The 22500-nt window shown below is 43.3% G+C and overlaps 2 protein-coding genes across 4 annotated transcripts in view; both read right to left on the reverse strand.

Moving 5' to 3' along the window:
- Window positions 1–3902, reverse strand: part of LOC143040525 (uncharacterized) — a 9729-nt gene extending 5827 nt beyond the window's left edge. The window contains exons 1-2 of the mRNA XM_076211622.1: window positions 3773–3902; window positions 404–633 (exon numbers count right to left, since the gene is read on the reverse strand). Of these exons, the coding sequence (XP_076067737.1) occupies window positions 404–622 (219 nt within the window). The 5' untranslated portion in view covers window positions 623–633; window positions 3773–3902. The remainder of the gene's footprint in view (window positions 1–403; window positions 634–3772) is intronic.
- A 12790-nt stretch (window positions 3903–16692) lies between these two features.
- Window positions 16693–22500, reverse strand: part of LOC143040537 (uncharacterized) — an 8517-nt gene continuing 2709 nt past the window's right edge. Inside the window, exons 1-5 of one of the 3 annotated variants that reach the window (XM_076211630.1) lie at window positions 22351–22500; window positions 21587–21819; window positions 20632–20799; window positions 17860–19594; window positions 16693–17577 (exon numbers count right to left, since the gene is read on the reverse strand). In XM_076211630.1, coding sequence (XP_076067745.1) covers window positions 17180–17577; window positions 17860–19594; window positions 20632–20799; window positions 21587–21808 — 2523 coding nt within the window. In that variant the 5' untranslated portion in view covers window positions 21809–21819; window positions 22351–22500 and the 3' untranslated portion in view covers window positions 16693–17179. Of the gene's footprint in view, window positions 17578–17859; window positions 19595–20631; window positions 20800–21586; window positions 21820–22118; window positions 22239–22350 lie in introns of those variants that run through there. The other 2 variants (XM_076211637.1, XM_076211625.1) reach the window with 2 other exon arrangements.

Genomic DNA, 22500 nt, shown 5'->3' on the forward strand with positions numbered 1-22500 from the left:
TTTATATACAAGTCAAAGCCTTTGGAGACATGAACGTTTCTTTATCCAGACCATAGACTGATGTGAGCCACCACAATTAAAGGTTTAGGAGTAAAATCTAAATATTTACCTGTGAATGCATACATGCATATACATGCATACAGTACATCAATCGCTGCCATGAACGATGTAATTTAAACAATTAGGCCTGGCTCACGCTCAGAGGGACCCGAGTTCAGAGCTCGCGAAGGCCGGGCTGGATTGTTTGATATGTATACGTTGCTTGTATATACCCAGGTATATACATATGCATGTACACATTCACTGTTCACGCGCTTTATTCCCATGGCTACTTATCCTACGGCAGAAAATAAAAAGCGACTTTATTAAAACCCTGAGCAAAGAGGAAGAATCAGCAACTCACCCTGGCCGTAGGCTTCTTTACCCTCAGGTCGATAACACCCGCGCCGCCGACGTCGATTTCGCCATTTACGCAGAGGTAGGCACCCACGCAATCACTGTAGATGTCGCACAGCACTGCACCTCCCTGCTGCTGTTGCTGCTGCTGCTGGTAGGAGCTGGGGACGGCCAGGGCCCCACAGGCCGCCGCCACCAGCAGGAACAAAACTCTCAGTTCCCGCATCACTAAAGAATCTGCAAGAAAAAAAGGATTCGATCATGACTTATGTCGCGTCGGGAATTTCATTACGAGGTTACTACTCCTTGACAAGACATTATGACGGCTCTCGGGAAGAAATTAACATCTTTACAATAGAGTTCTTCTATGGTATATCGAATGAAATCACCTCTTCAGTCAAAATAGACCATGCACAGAGGTTGGTTAACACTCGAGTCAAAGGATAAATAATTGTGGAGGAACACGGTACGCAAACAGTGCTATGCCTCCGTTTATCTAGGATAGGAAGTCGATTTTCTGGTTCAACTAAACCTACGTCTACACAGCTCCACTGCTCTTGATCCGAGTGAAAATGCGCGCGTTGGTGGCGTAATTGGAAGTGTGCTGGTCTCGCCTTGGCTTTAAGCTAAAGTGACTGCTTCCACGGATCAACGCGCCTACTGGCATAGGCATCTCATCGTATACATTCCCGAATATTCACATATCACACAAGGAAACGCATGTTAATGTGCAAAGTTTGCCCAAGCCACTAGTGTCAGGATACTTACTGCAATCGATTTCGGTGTTCTGAGAGATAACTGACGCTTCGTCCTGCGCCCCTACTCGTTCCCCTCCGCCTGACAACTAACTCTGCTGGCCACGAGTCACGACGTCAGGTAGGCTGTGAAGCCTTGAAAACTTTGAAGCTTCGAAACATGGGTCGTTAGCAATTTGAATTACGTCATGGACCCCCGAGCGCGAAGCACTCGCGCTCGCGCACACACACACACACATACACTCACACACGCACACGCACACACACACACACACACACACACACACACACACACGAGCATAGGTCCCCTTCCCGCAAAATACAACTAGGTAAACACACACACACACACACACACACACACACACACACACACACACACACACACACACACACACACACACACACACACACACACACACACACACACACACACACAGTTGATGTTCCGATATCCTGCCTATAGATATGCAGGTATATTTACATGCGTACACACACACACACGCACATATGTATATATATATATATAAATTTCTATCTATATATACACTATCCACTGAAGATGTAAAATACACGTAAGCGGCACAGTATTGGATCACGTGCCAGTTTTATGATTTATCTGCACACACACATACATAAATACACGCACACACACACACACACACATATATATATATATACATATATATATATGTATATATATGTATATATATATAAACATATATGTGTGTGTGTGTGTGTGTGTGTGTATTATATATATACACATATATACATACACACACACACGTATATATATATATATATGTACATACATATACATATACATATATATATATATATATATATATATGTATATATATATATATATATATATATATATATATATATATATACAGTATATATATATGTATATATATATTTATATGCAATAAAAACACTAGGAGCGTGTGTTCACAAATGCGTAAATAACCACTAGGAAAAGTAAACTAACGAAGCAGAGCGCTTTCGTATAATTACATCTTCAGTGCAGATACAAAGATGTAATTATACGAAAGCGCTCTGCTTCGTTAGTTTACTTTTCCTAGTGGTTACTTACGCATATATATTATATATATATATATATGTGAGAGAGGCAGAGGGGAAAACACACAAATAGCACGAGTTGATTCTTTAGCTAGTTTTGCAATATGGTGCAAAACTAGTTAAAGAATAAACTCGTTCTATTTGTGTGTTTTCCCCTCTGCCTCTCTCACAACCTGTCAAGATGTCGTCATATATATACATATATATATATATATATATATATATATATATATGTACATACATATATATGAAATATATATACACATATATACATATACATATATATACATATATATATAAATATATATACATATATATATACATATGTATACATACATATATATATATATACATACATATATATATATATATATACATACATATATATATATACATACATATATATATATACATACATATATATATATATATACATACATATATATATATATACATACATATATATATATATATACATACATATACATATAATATATATATATATACATACATATTTTATATATATATATATATATACATATATATACATATATATATATATATATATATATATACCGCTCTAAGTGGACAAAATAGCGAGAAGATAACCAAGTAAAGAAGATATGGGAGGAAGAATGATAAGTAGAAGAGCGTGTCGATGGTGGTCGAGACGTATGAATGTATTCATGACGGTGACGGCCCTCCGCGCAATTGAAACCTCTCCGCATTAACTGGAAGAGTTTCGCAATGGGCGGGGATAAGACTCGTAAAAGACGTCACAGATTCAAGGGCACTGGTCACCCCGCGCGCGCGTGAACCCGTTCTCTGAGGCCACGGGCGCTCCTCCAAGGCCAACCGAAGAAAAAAATAGTTCTCTGGAGCTTGGCAGAATATGATAACCTATTGCGAACGTCGTCAGGCTGGGGAGGTTAATATGCTGTAGTTAATATAATGCAATTTACCCATTGTCGCTGTAAGGGTGTTACACTGGTTGGGGTGTATGCCGTGGACCGGTATTAATCACTGTCTGGCGTCACTAAACAGATAGGATAAAACATAGAAGTCTTCACGAAATCTGGGAGCCAAAGGCATGACTGAATGTTTGGGCCGCACGAATGATGAACGTACGTATGTGGAGTTCATGTACAATCATGAGCCTATCCTGGCCGAAGAAAATGAAAAATATATCTAACGTATTTTGCAAGCATCAACTTCAAGATCTTTGACTTATGATGACTCCGTTTCTTAACCTTCACGATTGTGAAGACGTCTAACAGATACGAAACTCCTTCTGTCGGCACTGATTCAAGGCAACAAAAGTCATCGCAGACTAGACAAGCACAATGAATTAATTTCCGACGAAAACTAGACTCTAATTATCTCTTTACATCGTACTTGGAGGGTCACCTTTCCGCCGGATGACCGTAACAGCGACAACGGAGCGCTGAGGATCCTGCGAATAAGATATGCAGCCGGAGTCTGCTCGGTAAGCCTGAGGCGGTGACTCGGCGGGCCCTGATTCTTGGGATCCAGAAACCTACCCGGGAGCTCTTCACCGGCACCTGGAAACCCTGAGCCTGGCCTCAAGGGCCCAGAGTGTTGTCCCCAGCAAGCCCGGTATATCACAGATGTTGGGAGAAAAAATCGTGTACCCACTCTCCGTCTTGGTGACGCTGGTAGGACACGAAAGCGGACAAAACGTGTACAGCGCCTAACCTTTGTCTGACCAATCCTGCTGTGCAACTGTAGCCTCTGCGCACCTGCGCTGTGTATATATAGCGGCGTGGTGAGTGGTAGTGGATAGGAGGGAGAGAAGCTATTGGAATTCGACTCGAGGGAGCATGGAGGCTGGGTGGGGGTAAAGCCCAGAGGGAAATTCAGAATAGGAGGAATACCTGGTATTGGGATTATGATGTCAACTTAACATTAGAGGAGAACTGAGCTCCACCTTTGTTCTCGAGAGATTCTGTCCACGTGCAACATACAGCAACATACGGTATTGTTACGTCGTTCTATCCAACGTCACTTGTAACACAAAATGTGACGGGTCCGTCACATCATCACGTTTAGGGGGGTCCACTGCACAAACGCCTCTAAGTTTTTGTTTGTTTATTGTCCTATTCAGATAATGTTATCTTGGTACACTATTACACAATCTTATCACTAAGGCACGTCACTGGCAAACTCGTCTTCCGAGCCCGTGCATCTCGTTTAAGAAGGTCGGAAGTTCCTTGGTGAGGTGCCACGCTCGTATAACTGAATTATTTATGTGAGCTGGATTTAGTTCATCACATCTTATATTTTAATTTACATAATTAGTTTATAATTTAGTCTGACAGCCAGACTATAATATATATATCCAGGGGAGGTTCGTCAGTATACGTAATAATGTGTTTATTGCTGTGTGATCGCGTGTGCATGGTGCGACAGGGAATTCCTTGTCAGCGGATTGGTACAGGATGTGTCAGGCGCCTTATTGTCTGCCGGCTGGTGTGAGTGTGGGAGTGAGTGGAGGTGAGTGGGTTATATGACTGAGTGATATACTCACTTGTGTATGAGGCGTATACATATCGCTCTCCCCCTGGGGTTAGGTGGCTCCCGGCACCTAGGGTACATGGTTTACAAAGGTATATATATGGGTAATACATCGAGAAAAAAATTTCAGAGACACAAAATCCTGTGGGATTATAAATGTGCAGATGGGGGGGTGTTGTTGAAGAGATTCTGAGATCCCAAGGGGGATCATGCACTGTAAATAGGGGTAGTGATGTTGTGTCTCAGAAGTGTAACGTTGTGTCTCACCAGATTACATGTTATATTGGATTTCACATACACTGTTTAATTCACTTTTTAAATGTTATTGTTTTTATGGTTTAACACTATCACTGTTGGGAGTGTTGTTTTTCTAAACACTGTTCTATGGTCAGTTTGGTGTGTCACATTGCACTTGTTTTATTTCATAGTATGGATATATAGTTTCTGTAAGAATGTTTATAGCATTTAAGATATTGGGTGAGACACAAGAATAAACTTAATCTAGGTTTACAACAGTTTGAGTATGGAGGTGGAAAGGTTTTGGAAGGTGTTACTTCATGCAACAGAATATGATTATTATTATTAGTATAAAGAAAATGATTAAGAGGTAAAGGGCCGTGGAGTTATATGGAAGAATCCTATGATGTAAGTCGAATGAGTCCATGTCAAAAGTAGTCGATGTTTAAGGTGGGTAATTAATGATGTATTTACTTTTGGAGGATGAAGGTTATGTCTCAGTGAATGAGGATATGTTTATCTGACTCTCGCTAAGGTTATATTGGTCGGAAGGAAGTAGAGAAGTTTTGATAGATATGTGGAAAAGAGTTCTTATTGGAAATGGGCCATTTTAACCTCCACTGATAGATACATGAGGTCCTGCATCTTCAGGGGCGAGAGCTAGAGTGCATGTTTAGTTGCGTCGACGTAGAGTCATGGGGTGAGACTTGCGTTTTGGTGATTGGTGTGTGTCTGTGATAGGTGGGTTGTGGATGGGAGGTGAGATTGGGTCGAGGTTCAGTTTGACCTTTCTCAACTTCTCTCCATGTATGGTGAAGGTGGAGTGATCAGAAGGATCTGTTAGTAGGAAAACATTGTTAGGGAGTGAACTTGTGACTATGAAGGGGCCTAGGAATTTGGGTTTGAGTTTGTTTGTTCGACCTGAGTCTTTTACCATGACTGTGTCGCCAGGTGCTATGTCAAGTGGAATTGACCGTTTGTGTTGTTTTGTCTTTGTCTTTTCCTGGGCTTCTTTTAGGTTTGCTCTAACTTTTTTGTAAATTGTTTGCATACCTCTTTTGATGCAGTGTGCGAGGTTATCTAGGTTGTATAAGGGTGGGGGTTGGTTGGTTGAATATTTGGTAGGGTAGGCGCATTGGTTGGCCGAAAATGATCTCATGTGGGGACATCTTTGTTGCGGAATTTACTGTGCTATTTATGCTGGCTTGTACCTGTGGTAGCCAATCTTCCCAAGTGTCCATGAGGTCATTGACCAATGGTCTGAGAATTTCTAGGACCTTGCGATTTGTTCGCTCAGTCAGACCGTTTCCCTGGGGGTGGTATGCAGTGGCAAATGTTTGGTCAATGTTGTAAAGATGTGCTATTTCGCGCATCACCTCATTTTTGAATTCTGAGCCATTGTCAGATAACATTGTGTGTGGTATGTTGTATCTACAAAAGATATTGTTGACCAGGGTTTTGGCTACAGTCTCTGCTGTTTTGTCCTGGAGTGGTATTAAGATTGTGTATTTAGAGAAGTACTCAACTGCTGTGAGTACATAATTGGAACCTTGATGGCTCGTTGGCATTTTCAGTAGGTCAATGCCAAGTGTTTCCCATGGCTCAGCAGGGAGTGGGATATCTTTTATGTTGATTTGCTTCAGGTTAGGGCCTCTGAATTGGTTGCAAGTTACACAAGAATCTATGTGTGTGGTTATATCTCTTTTCATGTAAGGCCAATAATATGTGTGCCTAGCAGTGTTTAGTGTCTTATCTCTGCCCGAGTGGCCTCCCATTGCACTGTCGTGCAATATGTGTAGGACCTTGAGGACTTGGACTCTGGGGATAACAGTAACCTTTCTTGTATTAATGGTTCTCCTTATGACTCCGTCGACCAGATTGAGTTCCTCAATAGGGACAGGTGGTCGGGAGTGTAAGGGGGTCTGAGAGATGAGATGCTGTTTTATTGGAGACCATATTGGGTCTCTGTCTGTTTCATATATGAGTTGTTGCATAGGTATGCATATGGTTTGGGTTATGGGGGTGATGTGGGTTTGTCTGCTTAGGCAATCTGCCACTACGTTAGCTTTCCCAGCTAAGTATACGATCATGGGATCGTAATCAAGGAGAGTTGTTTTCCATCTAGCAACTCTCCCATGTAAGTCTTTGGAGTTAAAAAGATAGACTAGGGGTTGGTGGTCTGTTAGTATGGTAATCTTGTAGCCTAAAATGAGGTATTTAAAGTGTTTTAGTGCCCATATGATTGCAAGTCCTTCTTTGTGTGTAGTTGAGTAGTTACTTTCAGCTTTATTTAGGACTCTACTTGCGTAGGCTATGGGGTGCTCTTTGCCATTGTCATCTTTCTGTTGTAGGACTGCGCCTATTCCTTTAGAGGAGGCGTCTGTGTAAAGAAAGAATTCTTTCTTCATGTCAGGGAAAACTAGTACAGGGGCTGTGGTGAGTGCGTGTTTGAGAGTGTCGAAACTTTGCTGTTCTGTTTCTGACCATTGAAATGGCTCGCCTTTCCTTGTGAATTTGGTCAGAGGGGAAGCAATATCAGCAAAGTTTCGGATAAAGTGTCTGTAGTAGGAGGCTAACCCTATGAAACTTCGTGTTTCATTTGCGTTTCTGGGGGTTGGGAAATTGTTTATTGTATCTATTTTATCTGTGGTTGTGTGAATCCCTTTTGCATCCACTTTATGGCCTAGGAAGGTGAGTTCCTTCATGAGGAATCTACATTTCTTTAATTGAATCTTTAATCCCGTATGTTTGAGACGTTTGATGACAATCTCTAAAGTGTTAAGGTGGTCTCTTTCTGTGGGACTATATATAATGAGGTCTAAATAGACGAATAATGAGATTCCTATCATGTCACTGAAAATGCGGGTCATCAACCTTTGTTGGGTTGAGGGGGCATTCTTAAGGCCAAAGGGCATACGTTCAAAATGAAAGTGTCCTTTGTCAGTGGAAAATGCAGTTACGGGTTTTGATTCCTCTGTTAGTTCGACCTGCCAGAAGGCTGACTTGAGGTCTATTGTGGAAAAAAACAGAGTTCCCGTTGCCAATGCATTGTAGTACATCTTGCATGGCGGGGAGGGGGTGTGGGTCAGATTGAGTTAGGTTGTTCATTTTTCTGAAGTCAGCAACAGGGCGTAAGGTTCCGTCTTTCTTAGGGACCAAAAAGAGGGGACTGTTCCATGGGGAGTCTGAATGGGAAATTACGCCTTGGTGTATCATCTCATGTACACTGTCATTGACTTGGGATTTTCTACTGTGGGGTATGCGGTAAGCGGGGGTGTATGAAGGGGGGGGGGTGTTTGGGGGAATTTGGATGTGATGTTTGATTATATCACATTTGCCTAGAGGTTCGCCTTCTAAGGCGACAGCTGATCTATTCCTCTGTAGGAGAGCTAATAGCTCGTTATGACTTTCTCTGTCAGCTGATGTCGTGATTTGGTCTGGGGGAATAGGGGGGAGGGGTTGTGTTGGTCTTACTTGGTTGATGTGTTGCGGCAGTGGTTCCTGGATAGGGGAATTATGGAGATGGACTGCGCAGATGTTTGTATTCTTCCTGATTTTACGGTGTTGTTCTGAGGTGTTTGTTAACATAGCTAGTGTATGTTTATTTTCTGATATTGTGTCCCAGGAGGACTCAATGGTTATGTTGTTAATCCTGGACGTGTCTGAGTCGATTATGACGTCCTGATGGTCTATTGCACCGGGTATGTATAGTGGGACTGTTATTGAATGTCTAGGGGCTATGATGACTGTGTTAGACATCAGTGCCTTTGAGGTGACATAAGGGGGTGGTCGGAAGGAATAGCTGTTAGTGGGATTGGGAGTATTAAAGGAAGATAGACATGAGAGATGTTGTGTGTCTGAGTCGGGTGTCTCAGGAACTGTTGATTCATTATTTACATCTCGGAAGGAGATTTTGTTAGTCTCAAAGTCTATCTTAGTTTTCCAAATCTTTAATGAGTGTAGTCCTATTATACCTTGTTGATCAAGGCTCCATTCATCAGCTATGTGGAAAGTTGTGAAACCTACTTTGTGATTGTTGACTTCAATATTTAAGTCTATGGTGTCGTGTAGAGGAATTGTGCTCCCTTCTATTAAGAGTCCTTCCATATTGGAAAATTGAATTTGGGGTGGGTCATTTAATGCTTCATACAGAGCTCTTGGGATGATGTTCAGGTTTGTTCCTGTATCAACCATCATGTCAACTTTAAGTTGGTCTAAGCTTACTTCTAGGGTGAGGTATTTGTGTTGTGTATGACATATTCCTATGGTGGTTTGGTGCGTGAGGCTGGTACACGTTCCCCCAATCGTTGTTGAGTATTGGTTGTCGTGTTGGAGGGAGCTGTTTGTTGAGGGGTGGTGAATGGGTTGTTAGGTCTCTGATGCGGTTGTTGTTGTGTTTTCTGTAGGTAACACTCTTCGTTGGAGTGAGATGATGTTTGGTGTAGGTTGCAGTATTTGATTGGATGTGTTGGTGTAGATAGGAGTGGGTGTTTAAAGGGGGGTGGAACTTGTTTGTTTTGATTCTGGTGTGAGGTAGGAGCATGCGCTGAGCGTGGGTGTTGTTTTTGCTGTGTCCAACACTGGGCATCTGTGTGGGAAATGGTTCCATGAACTGAGCAAGGGATAGGGTGGTGTTGTACCTGCGGGTATTGTTGTTGCTGTATGCAGTCTTTCGTGTTGTGACTGTTTGATGAATGGTAGGAGCACCACTTAGAAGGTTGTCCTTGATTGGTGGGAGGGGGTTGCTGTGAGTGAAGACTATTTAGTCTGGGGAGATGGTTGGGGGTATCTAAGGATACATTGCAAGCATTCATGATATCTAAAATATAGGTATAAGCTAGAGGATTTCTAGTGTCTAGTTCCTTTTTGGAGGCTTCCTTTAAACACTTTAGAGGGAGTTGGGAGAGATAGGAAGCTATTTCAAGGAATGTTAGTAAGTGTTTTGTTGGCATTACATTTTGACCAAATTGATCAGTGTGAGTCCAAGGAGAGTTATTTTCTAGGTCTTCTCTGACCTCTTTCATTCCGTTTGCCACAAAGTCCATAATGTTAGTAATGGAATGTGGTTGGACTCTAGTGTTATTGAGGAAAGTGATGAGAAATGAAATGTTGTTAGGTTGTTTGTTATGAAAGACCTTAAGAAGGTGGCGTTTATATTCCTGATAAGTGATTCCAGATGCAACTAAGGTGTCTAGCATCCTTGCCTTTGAACGGCAAATGTCAGATGGGTTTATTTTCTGACGGCACAAATTTATTTTATCTGTCTCCGAGTATTGTATGTTCTTGGAGAAAAACAGGTCACATGCTGTCAAGAAATCTGTAATGGATAGTCCGCTATCTTGGGAAAAGGTTGGGATTTCTGTGAGGGGGGTTATGGTTTGATAATTGTTAATTATTGTTGGTTGAGGTTGTGGGTAAGGATAATATTGTGGGTTTGGAGGAAGGTTAGGTGGTGGTTGGTGGTATGGTGTGGAGTGGGTTTGACCAGATGGGGTATGGGGGGAAGGAAAGGGGAAGTTTTGGTACTGCTGCTGAATGGGAGGGGGGTTATTATGTGTTGGGATATGGGGGTTGGATGGATTATGGTTTATAGGAGGTTTTGTTTGCATATTTGGTTGGATGGGAGGAATGGGTGGTTGTGATTGTGAGGGGTGAAAGGGGTCTACTTGAGGAAGCTGGTTGAAGGGCATGATATTAGGAGGAGCAACATGAGGAGTTGGTTGGGTGGGTTGTTGTGGTTGAGATGGGTTGGAGGTGTCTACTTGAGAAAGCTGGTTGAAAAAAGGTAAGACATCGTTCTCATAAAGGGGAGCTATTGGGGTATCTGCATTAGGATTGGTTTTGTCAGGATTATTTAACTGGTCAGAGGTATTGTCAACCTGTGGACATAGGTAAAAATGGTCTGGTTTGTCATTGCCAATTAGGTCTTCTGTGTGTATTTCCTCTTTGTCACTGGATATGTCATTTTTGTGTTTTTCCTCTCTAGACTTTGAGAAGACGCTATGTAAGCTTTTTAGTTTTGACCTGGTGGCAAAGGCCATGTTGTTAAGTCATGTATTAGTTAATAGTTAGTTTTGATTTGTAATCTAAGAGAAAAAAGGAGCTGTTAAAATATGAATAATAGGTATATAGTAACTAAGGGTATTATGTTATGCTTAGATATGGGAAGGGGGATATAGTAATGGGATTACAAAAATCATAAAAATATATGTGTATATATATAAAACAGTAATAATATTATATAATAAGGAGTTAATTATTGTGATATTATTCTTATAATAGAATTAATTATGGTTGTTCATAAAAAAAATTTTTTTACAGCAGTAAAATAGGTTACATTGATAAAAATATATAAGTTCTATGTAAATATTGAATTTTAAACATATAAGAGCTATTTGTTTAAACAAGAATTACTTAACTAGAAGAATGCATATGAATGTGATATGTAATATTCAAATCTAGTAGTCTTGGAACATATAATTATGAGAGCTACTGGTTATATTATGATAAAGGTATAATAACCAAAAGAAAAAAGATGTACATATAGTTTCTACATGGATAGAAAACAAATATTTATAATTTTTAGTAAATGTGAAATTAATATATATTTTATATATATATATATAGATGTTTTAGATTAAATTTTATATGCGTTGGGCAGTTGGGTATCTGTAGGTATAATGGTTACCTTGATACCTCGAGCTGAATCGAATGGTATGTCAATGTCCGGCTGGGGGGGGGGCGGTGTTGCGGACGTCTCGACTGTAGTAGTCGAAGCAACGTTTGGTGAAAGCGGTTGATGTGGAAGGTGGGTATGCTGACTTGGGGGATGAGGTGGCTGTTACGCGGGTCAGTGCGCAGCCGGTGTGAGTCCTCTGGGGCGGATGAGGTCAGTGCTCAAGCGAAGGAAGTCCAGAGGGCTCGGTGGAATGATGTTCGCATAGAAAAAAAAATGCGAGTATCAGGGATGGTTTGAGTGGGTAATGTATGGTTATTATTAACGAAATATATTGGTGTTAAATATAAGGATTGATGTTACCTTTATAATGTTGATTTTTAGTAGTGGGAGATCGGCCTGTGACGATTGCCCGTGATGAAATAGTGTGAACCAAGTTCTTGTTCTTGAGAGCGTTTTGTTCAGTGCGGTTATTTGTTCGTACTTGTATGTAGTTGGCTATAAATGGACGGGTTTGAAGTTCACCGTAGTAGGTACACCGTAGTCTCTTCGAAGTAGTTGGGTTGCGGGGGTGCTGCCACCAGTGATGTAACGGGACGGGTGTAACGGTATTGTTACGTCGTTCTATCTAACGTCACTTGTAACACAAAATGTGACGGGTCCGTCACATCATCACGTTTAGGGGGGTCCACTGCACAAACGCCTCTAAGTTTTTGTTTGTTTATTGTCCTATTCAGATAATGTTATCTTGGTACACTATTACACAATCTTATCACTAAGGCACGTCACTGGCAAACTCGTCTTCCGAGCCCGTGCATCTCGTTTAAGAAGGTCGGAAGTTCCTTGGTGAGGTGCCACGCTCGTATAACTGAATTATTTATGTGAGCTGGATTTAGTTCGTCACATCTTATATTTTAATTTACATAATTAGTTTATAATTTAGTCTGACAGCCAGACTATAATATATATATCCAGGGGAGGTTCGTCAGTATACGTAATAATGTGTTTATTGCTGTGTGATCGCGTGTGCATGGTGCGACAGGGAATGCCTTGTCAGCGGATTGGTACAGGATGTGTCAGGCGCCTTATTGTCTGCCGGCTGGTGTGAGTGTGGGAGTGAGTGGAGGTGAGTGGGTTATATGACTGAGTGATATACTCACTTGTGTATGAGGCGTATACACAGACAATACATGGTCTAAACATACGAGTGGCCGTGCCCGCCGGGGGGACGCGGTAACCTGTCCGAGGTGGAGGTAAGGGGGTTATATGGTGGAGTGGGGGGGATAGGTGGAGGGGGGGAAGTGAAGGTAGGCGCTGTGACCTACGTCAAACGAGAGTGTATAGTGGCGGAGGGATGGGGGGTGGGAGAGAGGTGGGGAAAGCCATTTACCCCCCGCCGTTGTCCGTGATACTTTTCAACCTATTCCTTGCTCCTGCGTATATGGGGTTGAGTTTATGGACCTGTTTATGCGGTGTTCGTTAGTGGCCCACGCTTCCAAGAACAGTCTGCTCCCCTTCCTGTTGTTTTTGTATAGTATCTTTGCGCCTTGCCAGTCGAACTCGTGTTGGTGCAGTTCAGTGTGTTTCTACACTGCCGAACTCGGGTCTTTTCTGTTTACTGTCCTTTGGTGTTCCTGTAGTCTGGTACTAGCCTGTTTTCCTGTTCCCCCCACATAGATCGCTGTGCAATCGGAGCAACTGCTGTACACCGCCCCGAGCTGGTTCAATTTGCTCCCTTATCCTTGACTCGGGTAAGAGCTTCACGTAGCGTGTTACTGGGTTTGTGCGCGATGGTCACTCCGTTTTTATTCAAAATTCTCGCTGCGACCTCCGAAACCCCCCTCACGTAAGGGACTGATAACCTGATTGTGGCTGTCCGTGTCTCACTCCGGTCTGTTTCTCTTCTCTGCGGCACCGTCCACCTTTTCACTACTTGATTCGGGTGGCCATTAGTCCAGAATACCCTCCTCAACCTGCCTCTTTCCTCTTTTAGCGATGCCTGTGTGGAGCAGACCCTCTCTGCCCTGTTCCACAACGTTTTCACCACGCTCTTCTTGTGGCAGATCGGGTGATCACTACCAAAATCCAGCAGTCGGTCGGTATGCGTTGCCTTCTTCTACACGCTAGTGACCAAAATATCACCCACGCGTTTCACCAATACGTCCAGGAACGGTAGCTCGCCTTCTAATTCCTTCTCCATCTCAAATTGGATAGCCTCATGCTTCCCATTGAGATGTTCCAGAAACCCATCCACATCTCTGGTCTTCAGGATTGCGAACACGTCGTCCACATACCGCGTCCACAGCTTCAATGATGTTGGTGCAGCGGACAAAATCTCATTCTTGAACTACTGCATGGTGATCTCAGCCAGGATAACCGAGATTGTCGAGCCCATGGTGGGTCCCAATTCTCTGGTGGTACACCGTGTCTCTGAAATTAAAAAAGGTTGAGTCTAGGGATAGATTAACCAACCTCATCAATTCATTGGTGGAAAGTTTTTCATTGTCCAGGTAGCCCTTTGTTTTCTCCATCGCAGACAACACCGCCCGTTTCACGAGGTCTTGCGGTAAAGACGTGAACATGGACTTCACATCGAAAGACACCATAATCTCATCACTCTCCACTCTGACGTCTCGTACTTTTTCCAGGAATTCACTTTGAGTTTTTCAAAATCCGTGTCGAGCTCACTATTAAGGGTCTAAGACTGGCCAGCACCGACGCTAGGTTGTGTGTGGGAGACCCTCTGAAAGCATTAATTGGTCTTAAAGGCACCCCCTCTTTGTGTATCTTGGGTAGACCGTAAAATTTCGGAATGACCGAGTCCCCTGGCCTCATCCTCTCCCACTCCCTCTCTGTAATTAAGCGTCCTTCCTTTAGTTTGCGTGGCTCACCATCTACCTTCTTTTGCAGCTTGGAGGTCGGGTCGTAAGGTACAACCTCATAGTTGTTGCGTTCCTGTAGTAGCGTAGGTTGCAGATCTCCAAAATCACTGATTCATATTTGTTACTCTTTCCTTTGGAAATATACAAGCACTCTTCCATTCCTCTGGAAAATTTCCCTTCTTCAGGCATACATTAAACGTCACTAGCCAATTCACTATAAATGTTCCGCATAACACCCATACAACCCAGGTACCTTACCATTTTACATCACATTCAGTGCTCTGTATACCTCATCGTTTCCTAAAAATCTGTCATTTTCATCTCGCATCAGATATTTTCCTAGCTCATTCCACTGCCACAATTCCTCCCTAACCTTCCCCTTACTACTTTCATTTCTACTAACATCGGTCCATCTGCACCCTTCACCTTTTCCTTTGATTCACTCCCCCCTACCGTCTTTACAAAACATCTGGTTCTTTTCAAAATTATGTCAAAATTTTATACGATTTTACATCTGCTCTCCTCTTTGCTTCAACTTATGTTTTGCTTTCTTCTAAAGTTCATATGCTTTCCTAGTTTTGCCTTGTAACCGATATTTATACGCTGAATTAATTTCTTCTATAGACTTCACCTTTTCATCCCACCATTAATTTCCTTTCCATTTGTCCACTCACATCTTCCTCGTACCACATAACATCTTTTCACTTTGTTACTTCCTCCTTGAAATATATCCATTCTTTTTCTATTCCTATTTCCTCTTTATCCTTTACCATCTCCCGTTTCTCTCATCTCCTGATATTCATTCCTTTTCCTTCTTATTCAATTTGTTTACTCTCAGCACCTCTATCCCCCCCCCCTTTTCCTCCTCCACTTTCGGCCACTCAATTTCCCTTCTACCAAAAAATTGTCCGATTCCTCCACTCTCATGAAAACAAGAACGTCCAGAACTCTTCCAATCCTTCCTCTGGGTACCACCACATAGTCCATTTGTGCCTCATTAACCACCATTTCCTTCTCCTTTTCCCATGTATATTTATGATTGGCTCCACTATCACTTACCTGCCACTCCAAACCAACCAACGAATCACCCAAAACCCATCCAACCACCCACCCACCCACGTAACCACCACCACCAGAACCCTCTCGCAGAATTGCATTATATTGTATCATGATTGTATATATAGATTATGAACTATATTCTTACACATTGCGTACTCGCGCTAGTATGTAAATGTCAAATCCTGTGATATCAGTTGATGATTTTGTACATGTTAGTGGGAATCTATCTCGCATCTCAGATTAGAAAAAACACAGACAAGCCACAACAAATTCCAAATATCAAAAATAAATCATACGAAAATAAACTAAAACATGAATCTGTTTTCCCCCCCAAAAAAAAAGTTGACTCGGAGGGAAATTGACACAGGTCTTTGAGAGCCTAAAGGGAATTTACATCAAAAGTGAATTTTCATACAATGAGAATTGGACAAGAAATATGGTCTTAAACTGTCAGGAAATATCTAATTTGGAAGTGGATAGAAACAACTTTGCCAACCGTGTAGTTAATGAATGGAATAAACCTCCTGCAGAGGCAGTGCAATTTAGCTGCAAGCTTAAGATTAGTTTAGATAAACACCTAAGCAAGATGCTGTAATGCCTGCCATTTGTTATTATTTATGCTTATTTACTTCATTTTCATTTGTTATTTAAGTTTATTATTTACTACTTACCCGTTTATTATTCGACTAAACCTACGCATTATTTTTTCGCATCCAACCTAGTTGAGGACCAAAGGGTCTCATGTCTGCATTCTTTGTAATCCTTTGTAATCTCCCGAGTTGCCTGTTAACTCTTACCACTTTACCCAACAAGGGTACAAAAGACTATCTTGATAAACCACTACCCTAATATTATAGTTTTTGCTCCCAACACACTGGAAAGCTCGAGCTAAACCCTTGAGCATAGTCTAAAATTGTGATTCTTAAACCAGTCCTGTGGTTTATTGGTAATTATCAGAATTATAGATTTCTCGTCGGACAAGCCGGCGAGGGAAATTGCAGAAGTCTTTCCCTCTACAATTTCTATTTTCCCGTTTTTATCAGTCAGCAACTTCGTATATTGAAACAAGATATTCCATGGTAAATTTATTTAGGATACACAGTTGCTATAAATGGTTAATATATTGCCTTCATTTCATACTGGTTATGGTATGGCAATCAGTTCGTAGGAACAAGAAAAAGGATCATCTTGTATCTTTCAGTTATGGACTGGTATTGTACAACTTTATGCGTTAGTCTTTGGTAAATTAACTTCCCTATTTTCAATGGCGATGATTGTCATACTAAAACACAGTTTTAGTGGATCTTTTGCACCTAAATAGTATCACAGACGCTACTTTTGAAAATGCCTTTAAAATTTACACTAGATGCTAAAAATTTTCTTAAATGCGAAACTTCTTGCAGGCTGGCAAGATTGTTCGTCAAACATTAAATTGCATTTCGGTTACAGAGCTAACCCCTACTCCCTTTCCCCCGAAACCTCGTTACTGATTAACTTCTATTTATTCCCATCAACCTTTATTACTCCTTTTCATTCATTTTTCACAGTCTTCTGTTGTTTCATTTGCCGTATGGGGCAACTTGTTGAGTCTGGTCTATTTGGGGTTCACTTTGTCCAGGGTAGTAGGTCGCCGGGATAGGGCGTCCATGTACGACATCGCTGACGAAGTCGATCACCTTAGCCACGTCAACGTAGACTCCCGGGATGTCCTGCTTTCCGCATCCGATACCCCAAGCAGTGATACCGATCAGGACGTACTTTCCACGGCTATCCAAGCAAACAAGAGGACCGCCGCCGTCACCTTTGCAAGCGTCCTTGTTCTCTTCACCGCCAGCGCACATGAAGGACTGATCCAGGATGAAGTACTCAGACAAGCGAGTTTTACGCAGCAAAGCCTGGCAGGTGTCGTGGGGTACAACTGGAACGTCTATCTTCTTCAGGATATGCTGGTACTCACCTAGAAAAGAAAATGAATGGATCTCATTAGAGAGTGAACCTTTTGAGAAGTTATTCTGTGCCACCGGCACAAACAATGGCGTACGTTTCTAGTTTGAATTCGATCCATACTTTATATGTAGTAGCATACTCGTTCTATAAACTCTAAAGCTGTTGCAAGTTAAGTCACAAATGTTCAATTATTTCTGCAAAAGTGCAGAGGACAGGCTCAATTCATTATTCAAATCTAGCTATGACAACTGAAGCGCCAAAAGGACGGCAGAGAGACGAAAGAAGGACTTACCATAGAAAGCGTCTTTGCCCCAGCCAGTGGTAATGCACCGTTGTCCATCAAACAGCTTGTAGTGTGAGGCATCCGGGATACAAGGAACGTTGATGTGGTAGTCGAAGGGAACGGGCTGCGTGAGCTCAATAACAGCGATGTCGTTGTAGACGGGGCCAGGCTTGAAGTCGGGATGGATAGTAATCGTACTAATTTCTGCGTCGTAGTAAGGTAGGATTTCATCAAAAGTATTCACCTGCCACTCGCCAAGGCGGACACGGAAGTCTGCTGGGTAGAAACCATCGACACAGTGAGCCGCCGTCAGCACGTGCCTCTCCGTGAGGAGGGTGGCGCCGCACTGGAAGGTGTAGTTGCTGAAGAAGAGGATGGCTTGCCAGGGGAACTCTCCCAAAGCAGCCTCGTTGGGCTGCAGCGCCGGCGCCTGGATCTTCGTGCCAAGTCCGTGAGGGTGGGGCTGTGGTGCGTTACTCACGCCACACTCTGTAGCAACGGGCAATTGACAGCAAATGCCATTACCATCGGAGGACAGCGGGGTATTACAAGTAGTCCAGTACCTGTAGGCTTGGCTGTAAGGTTTCAAGGTGTTTTGGTAGTCGTACGATTGTCCTAGGCACTGAGCGCCCGGAATACATACAGACTTCGGGGGACACGTGGTGGGCGTGATTGTAGGTATACAACAAATTCCAGTACCTCCTCCAAGCGGACAAGTGCCCCAGAATCGATGGCTGGACGAATATGGATTCCAAGATTTCGTGTAATCTAATCCCTCTCCAGGGCACTGGCCATCAGGAACGCAAATCGCGTGGTCTGGGCAAGTTTCATAATGTTGAATCTTCGGTTCACAACAGATGCCAGATACACCTCCGTATGAGCAAGTGCCCCAGTACCTGTAACTTGCCGAATATGGGGCCCAGGTGTTTGTATAGTCGTAAGCATTTCCATCGCAATGATCTCCAATGGTGCAAACCGACTTAGGTGGACAAACGTCTATGTTAGGAATATCTGGCTGGCAGCAAATACCAGGAGATCCTGCTGCACTTGTACAGGTACTCCAGTACAAATAGTTTGCGCTGTAAGGATTCCACGGACCTAGGTAGCTCTGAGCTTTACCAGGACATTGACCTGCTGGGACGCAAAGGCCATGGTCAGGACAAACTGTGTGGACAATGAGTTCGGGTTTACAACATACGCCTGGAGTTCCATCTATAAGTGGGCAAGTAGACCAGTACACGTAATCTTGAGAATATGGATTCCAAACAGTTGCGTGGCTGAGGCCTTGGCCATTATTGCATTGCGCTCTTGGGACGCAAATCGACTCGACTGGGCACGTTTCATAATGAATGATCTTCGGTTTACAGCAAATACCGTTGGATCCTCCTGCAACAGTGCACGTGTCATGGAATTTGTAATCTAGCGAATAAGGAATCCAGACATCCGAGTAGTCGTAGGCTTCTCCCTCAACACATTGATTCCCAGGGACACAAACTCCGTTGTCTGGACAGAACTCGTGATGGGTGATTGGAGGCTCACAGCAGACTCCGTAAGAGCCAGAGTAGAGCGAACACCTGCTCCAGGTAGTGTAGTCTGGCGCAAATGGAATCAATTGCTGGTTATGGTCCAGGGCGGATCCAGGACACTCGTTATTAGCAAGGCAGACTGTGCCAAGAGGGCAGGCATCAAGAATAGGAGGATCGCAGCAGACACCCACGCCAGCCTCTCCCTCGAGGAAGCAGGTCTGCAAAAATTCGACAAGGGTTTTCATACATCAAATTACACTGACGTTATGAATATAATACTGTACACTTAAGTAATGGCCCCTTAAAATTTATATGCACATTTGAAATAACGTATACACAAGGTACCGCTAAAAAACACAGATTAGAGCAATCCAAATCTCGAGCGAGCAATCCAGAGGGACCCAGACCCAGAGGGAGAGAGGGACCCAGACCCAGAGGGAGAGGGAGAGAGAGGGACCCAGACCCAGAGGGAGAGGGAGAGGGAGAGAGAGGGACCCCGACCCAGACCCAGAGGGAGAGGGAGAGAGAGGGACCCCGACCCAGACCCAGAGGGAGAGGGAGAGGGAGAGAGAGGGACCCCGACCCAGACCCAGAGGGAGAGGGAGAGGGAGAGAGAGGGACCCCGACCCAGACCCAGAGGGAGAGGGAGAGGGAGAGAGAGGGACCCAGACCCAGACCCAGAGGGAGAGGGAGAGGGAGAGAGGGACCCAGACTCAGAGGGAGAGGGAGAGAGAGGGACCCAGACTCAGAGGGAGAGGGAGAGAGAGGGACCCAGACTCAGAGGGAGAGGGAGAGAGAGGGACCCAGACTCAGAGGGAGAGGGAGAGAGAGAGAGAGAGAGAGGGAGAGAGAGAGAGAGAGAGAGAGAGAGAGAGAGAGAGAGAGAGAGAGAGAGAGAGAGAGAGAGAGAGAGAGACAGAGACAGAGAGAGAGAGAGAGAGAGAGAGAGAGAGAGAGAGAGAGAGAGAGAGAGAGATGCAGAGACCGGGAGGGATAGACACCAGGAAAGATAGATTTAGAAAAAACAAAACATGAAACTAGAGTGAAGAAGGAAGTTTAGGGCGACAAATCCAGAAAACTGATGCACAAGAATCATACATCAATACACGTACACATGCTTCACTCAGTAACGTGTAGTAACAGGCGTGATCAAATCTATAACGAGGATACATTACCACAAACCTCCACGCGCACCCAAGAGGTTTTCTTGCGAGAGATCAAAGTTATTATTACGTTTAACGTAAACCAATCTTACCGGAAGAGGGATATTTCCCACTGCACTGTTCCCGGTGCCAGCCAGGTTGAAGAGCCCGGTATAGTCGCAGAAAGTGTGGTCGACGCAAGCCTTTCCTGGGGTGCAATAGGGTTGGGGCGGAGGTACTCCTGGCTTGCGACAACATACGTCAGGAGCCGAGCAGAGGACCTGTCGGAAAGATGGAAGCCTCGTCGTCATTTCTCCACGGCAAGAAACTAATAAACATTGACAATCCGTTCCATAACAAGACGAGGCACGCCGGACTGTTCTCCAACTTTGAGATTTGTTGAGCACCTGGGATTATATTGGCAAGTTTGCATGAATTTGCAAGTTTCTAGCTGGAATTTGCAATTTGTCCTTTTGTGGGATAATTATAGTTCTAAGTCCATCTACAAGGAAAATGCTTTGCAAAATTCCCTGACAAAATATATAGCATAAACAAACAAGTACAAAAGAAAATTATGATGTAGACAAATACTCCAGTTACGATGCTACTTAAGGAACAAATTGAAAAAAATTAACTCCTACACTTTAAAATTACTTTAACCATATTTATATACAAGTCAAAGCCTTTGGAGACCTGAACGTTTCTTTATCCAGACCATAGACTGATGTGAGCCACCACAATTAAAGGTTTAGGAGTAAAATCTAAATATTTACCTGTGAATGCATACATGCATATACATGCATACAGTACATCAATCGCTGCCATGAACGATGTAATTTAAACAATTAGGCCTGGCTCACGCTTAGAGGGACCCGAGTTCAGAGCTCGCGAAGGCCGGGGCTGGATTGTTTGATATGTATACGTTGCTTGTATATACCCAGGTATATACATATGCATGTACACATTCACTGTTCACGCGCTTTATTCCCATGGCTACTTATCCTACGGCAGAAAATAAAAAGCGACTTTATTAAAACCCTGAGCAAAGAGGAAGAATCAGCAACTCACCCTGGCCGTAGGCTTCTTTACCCTCAGGTCGATAACACCCGCGCCGCCGACGTCGATTTCGCCATTTACGCAGAGGTAGGCACCCACGCAATCACTGTAGATGTCGCACAGCACTGCACCTCCCTGCTGCTGTTGCTGCTGCTGCTGCTGGTAGGAGCTGGGGACGGCCAGGGCCCCACAGGCCGCCGCCACCAGCAGGAACAAAACTCTCAGTTCCCGCATCACTAAAGAATCTGCAAGAAGAAAAGGATTCGATCATGACTTATGTCGCGTCGGGAATTTCATTATGAGGTTACTACTCCTTGACAAGACATTATGACGGCTCTCGGGAAGAAATTAATATCTTTACAATAGAGTTCTTCTATGGTATATCGAATGAAATCACCTCTTCAGTCAAAATAGACCATGCACAGAGGTTGGTTAACACTCGAGTCAAAGGATAAATAGTTGTGGAGGAACACGGTACGCAAACAGTGCTATGCCTCCGTTTATCTAGGATAGGAAGTCGATTTTCTGGTTCAACTAAACCTACGTCTACACAGCTCCACTGCTCTTGATCCGAGTGAAAATGCGCGCGTTGGTGGCGTAATTGGAAGTGTGCTGGTCTCGCCTTGGCTTTAAGCTAAAGTGACTGCTTCCACGGATCTACGCGCCTACTGGCATAGGCATCTCATCGTATACATTCCCGAATATTCACATATCACACAAGGAAACGCATGTTAATGTGCAAAGTTTGCCCAAGCCACTAGTGTCAGGATACTTACTGCAATCGATTTCGGTGTTCTGAGAGATAACTGACGCTTCGTCCTGCGCCCCTACTCGTTCCCCTCCGCCTGACAACTAACTCTGCTGGCCACGAGTCACGACGTCAGGTAGGCTGTGAAGCCTTGAAAACTTTGAAGCTTCGAAACATG

Source organism: Oratosquilla oratoria, chromosome 2 (assembly GCF_046742065.1).
Source record: "Oratosquilla oratoria isolate Oo_2021 chromosome 2, ASM4674206v1, whole genome shotgun sequence".
NCBI lineage: Eukaryota > Metazoa > Arthropoda > Malacostraca > Stomatopoda > Squillidae > Oratosquilla > Oratosquilla oratoria.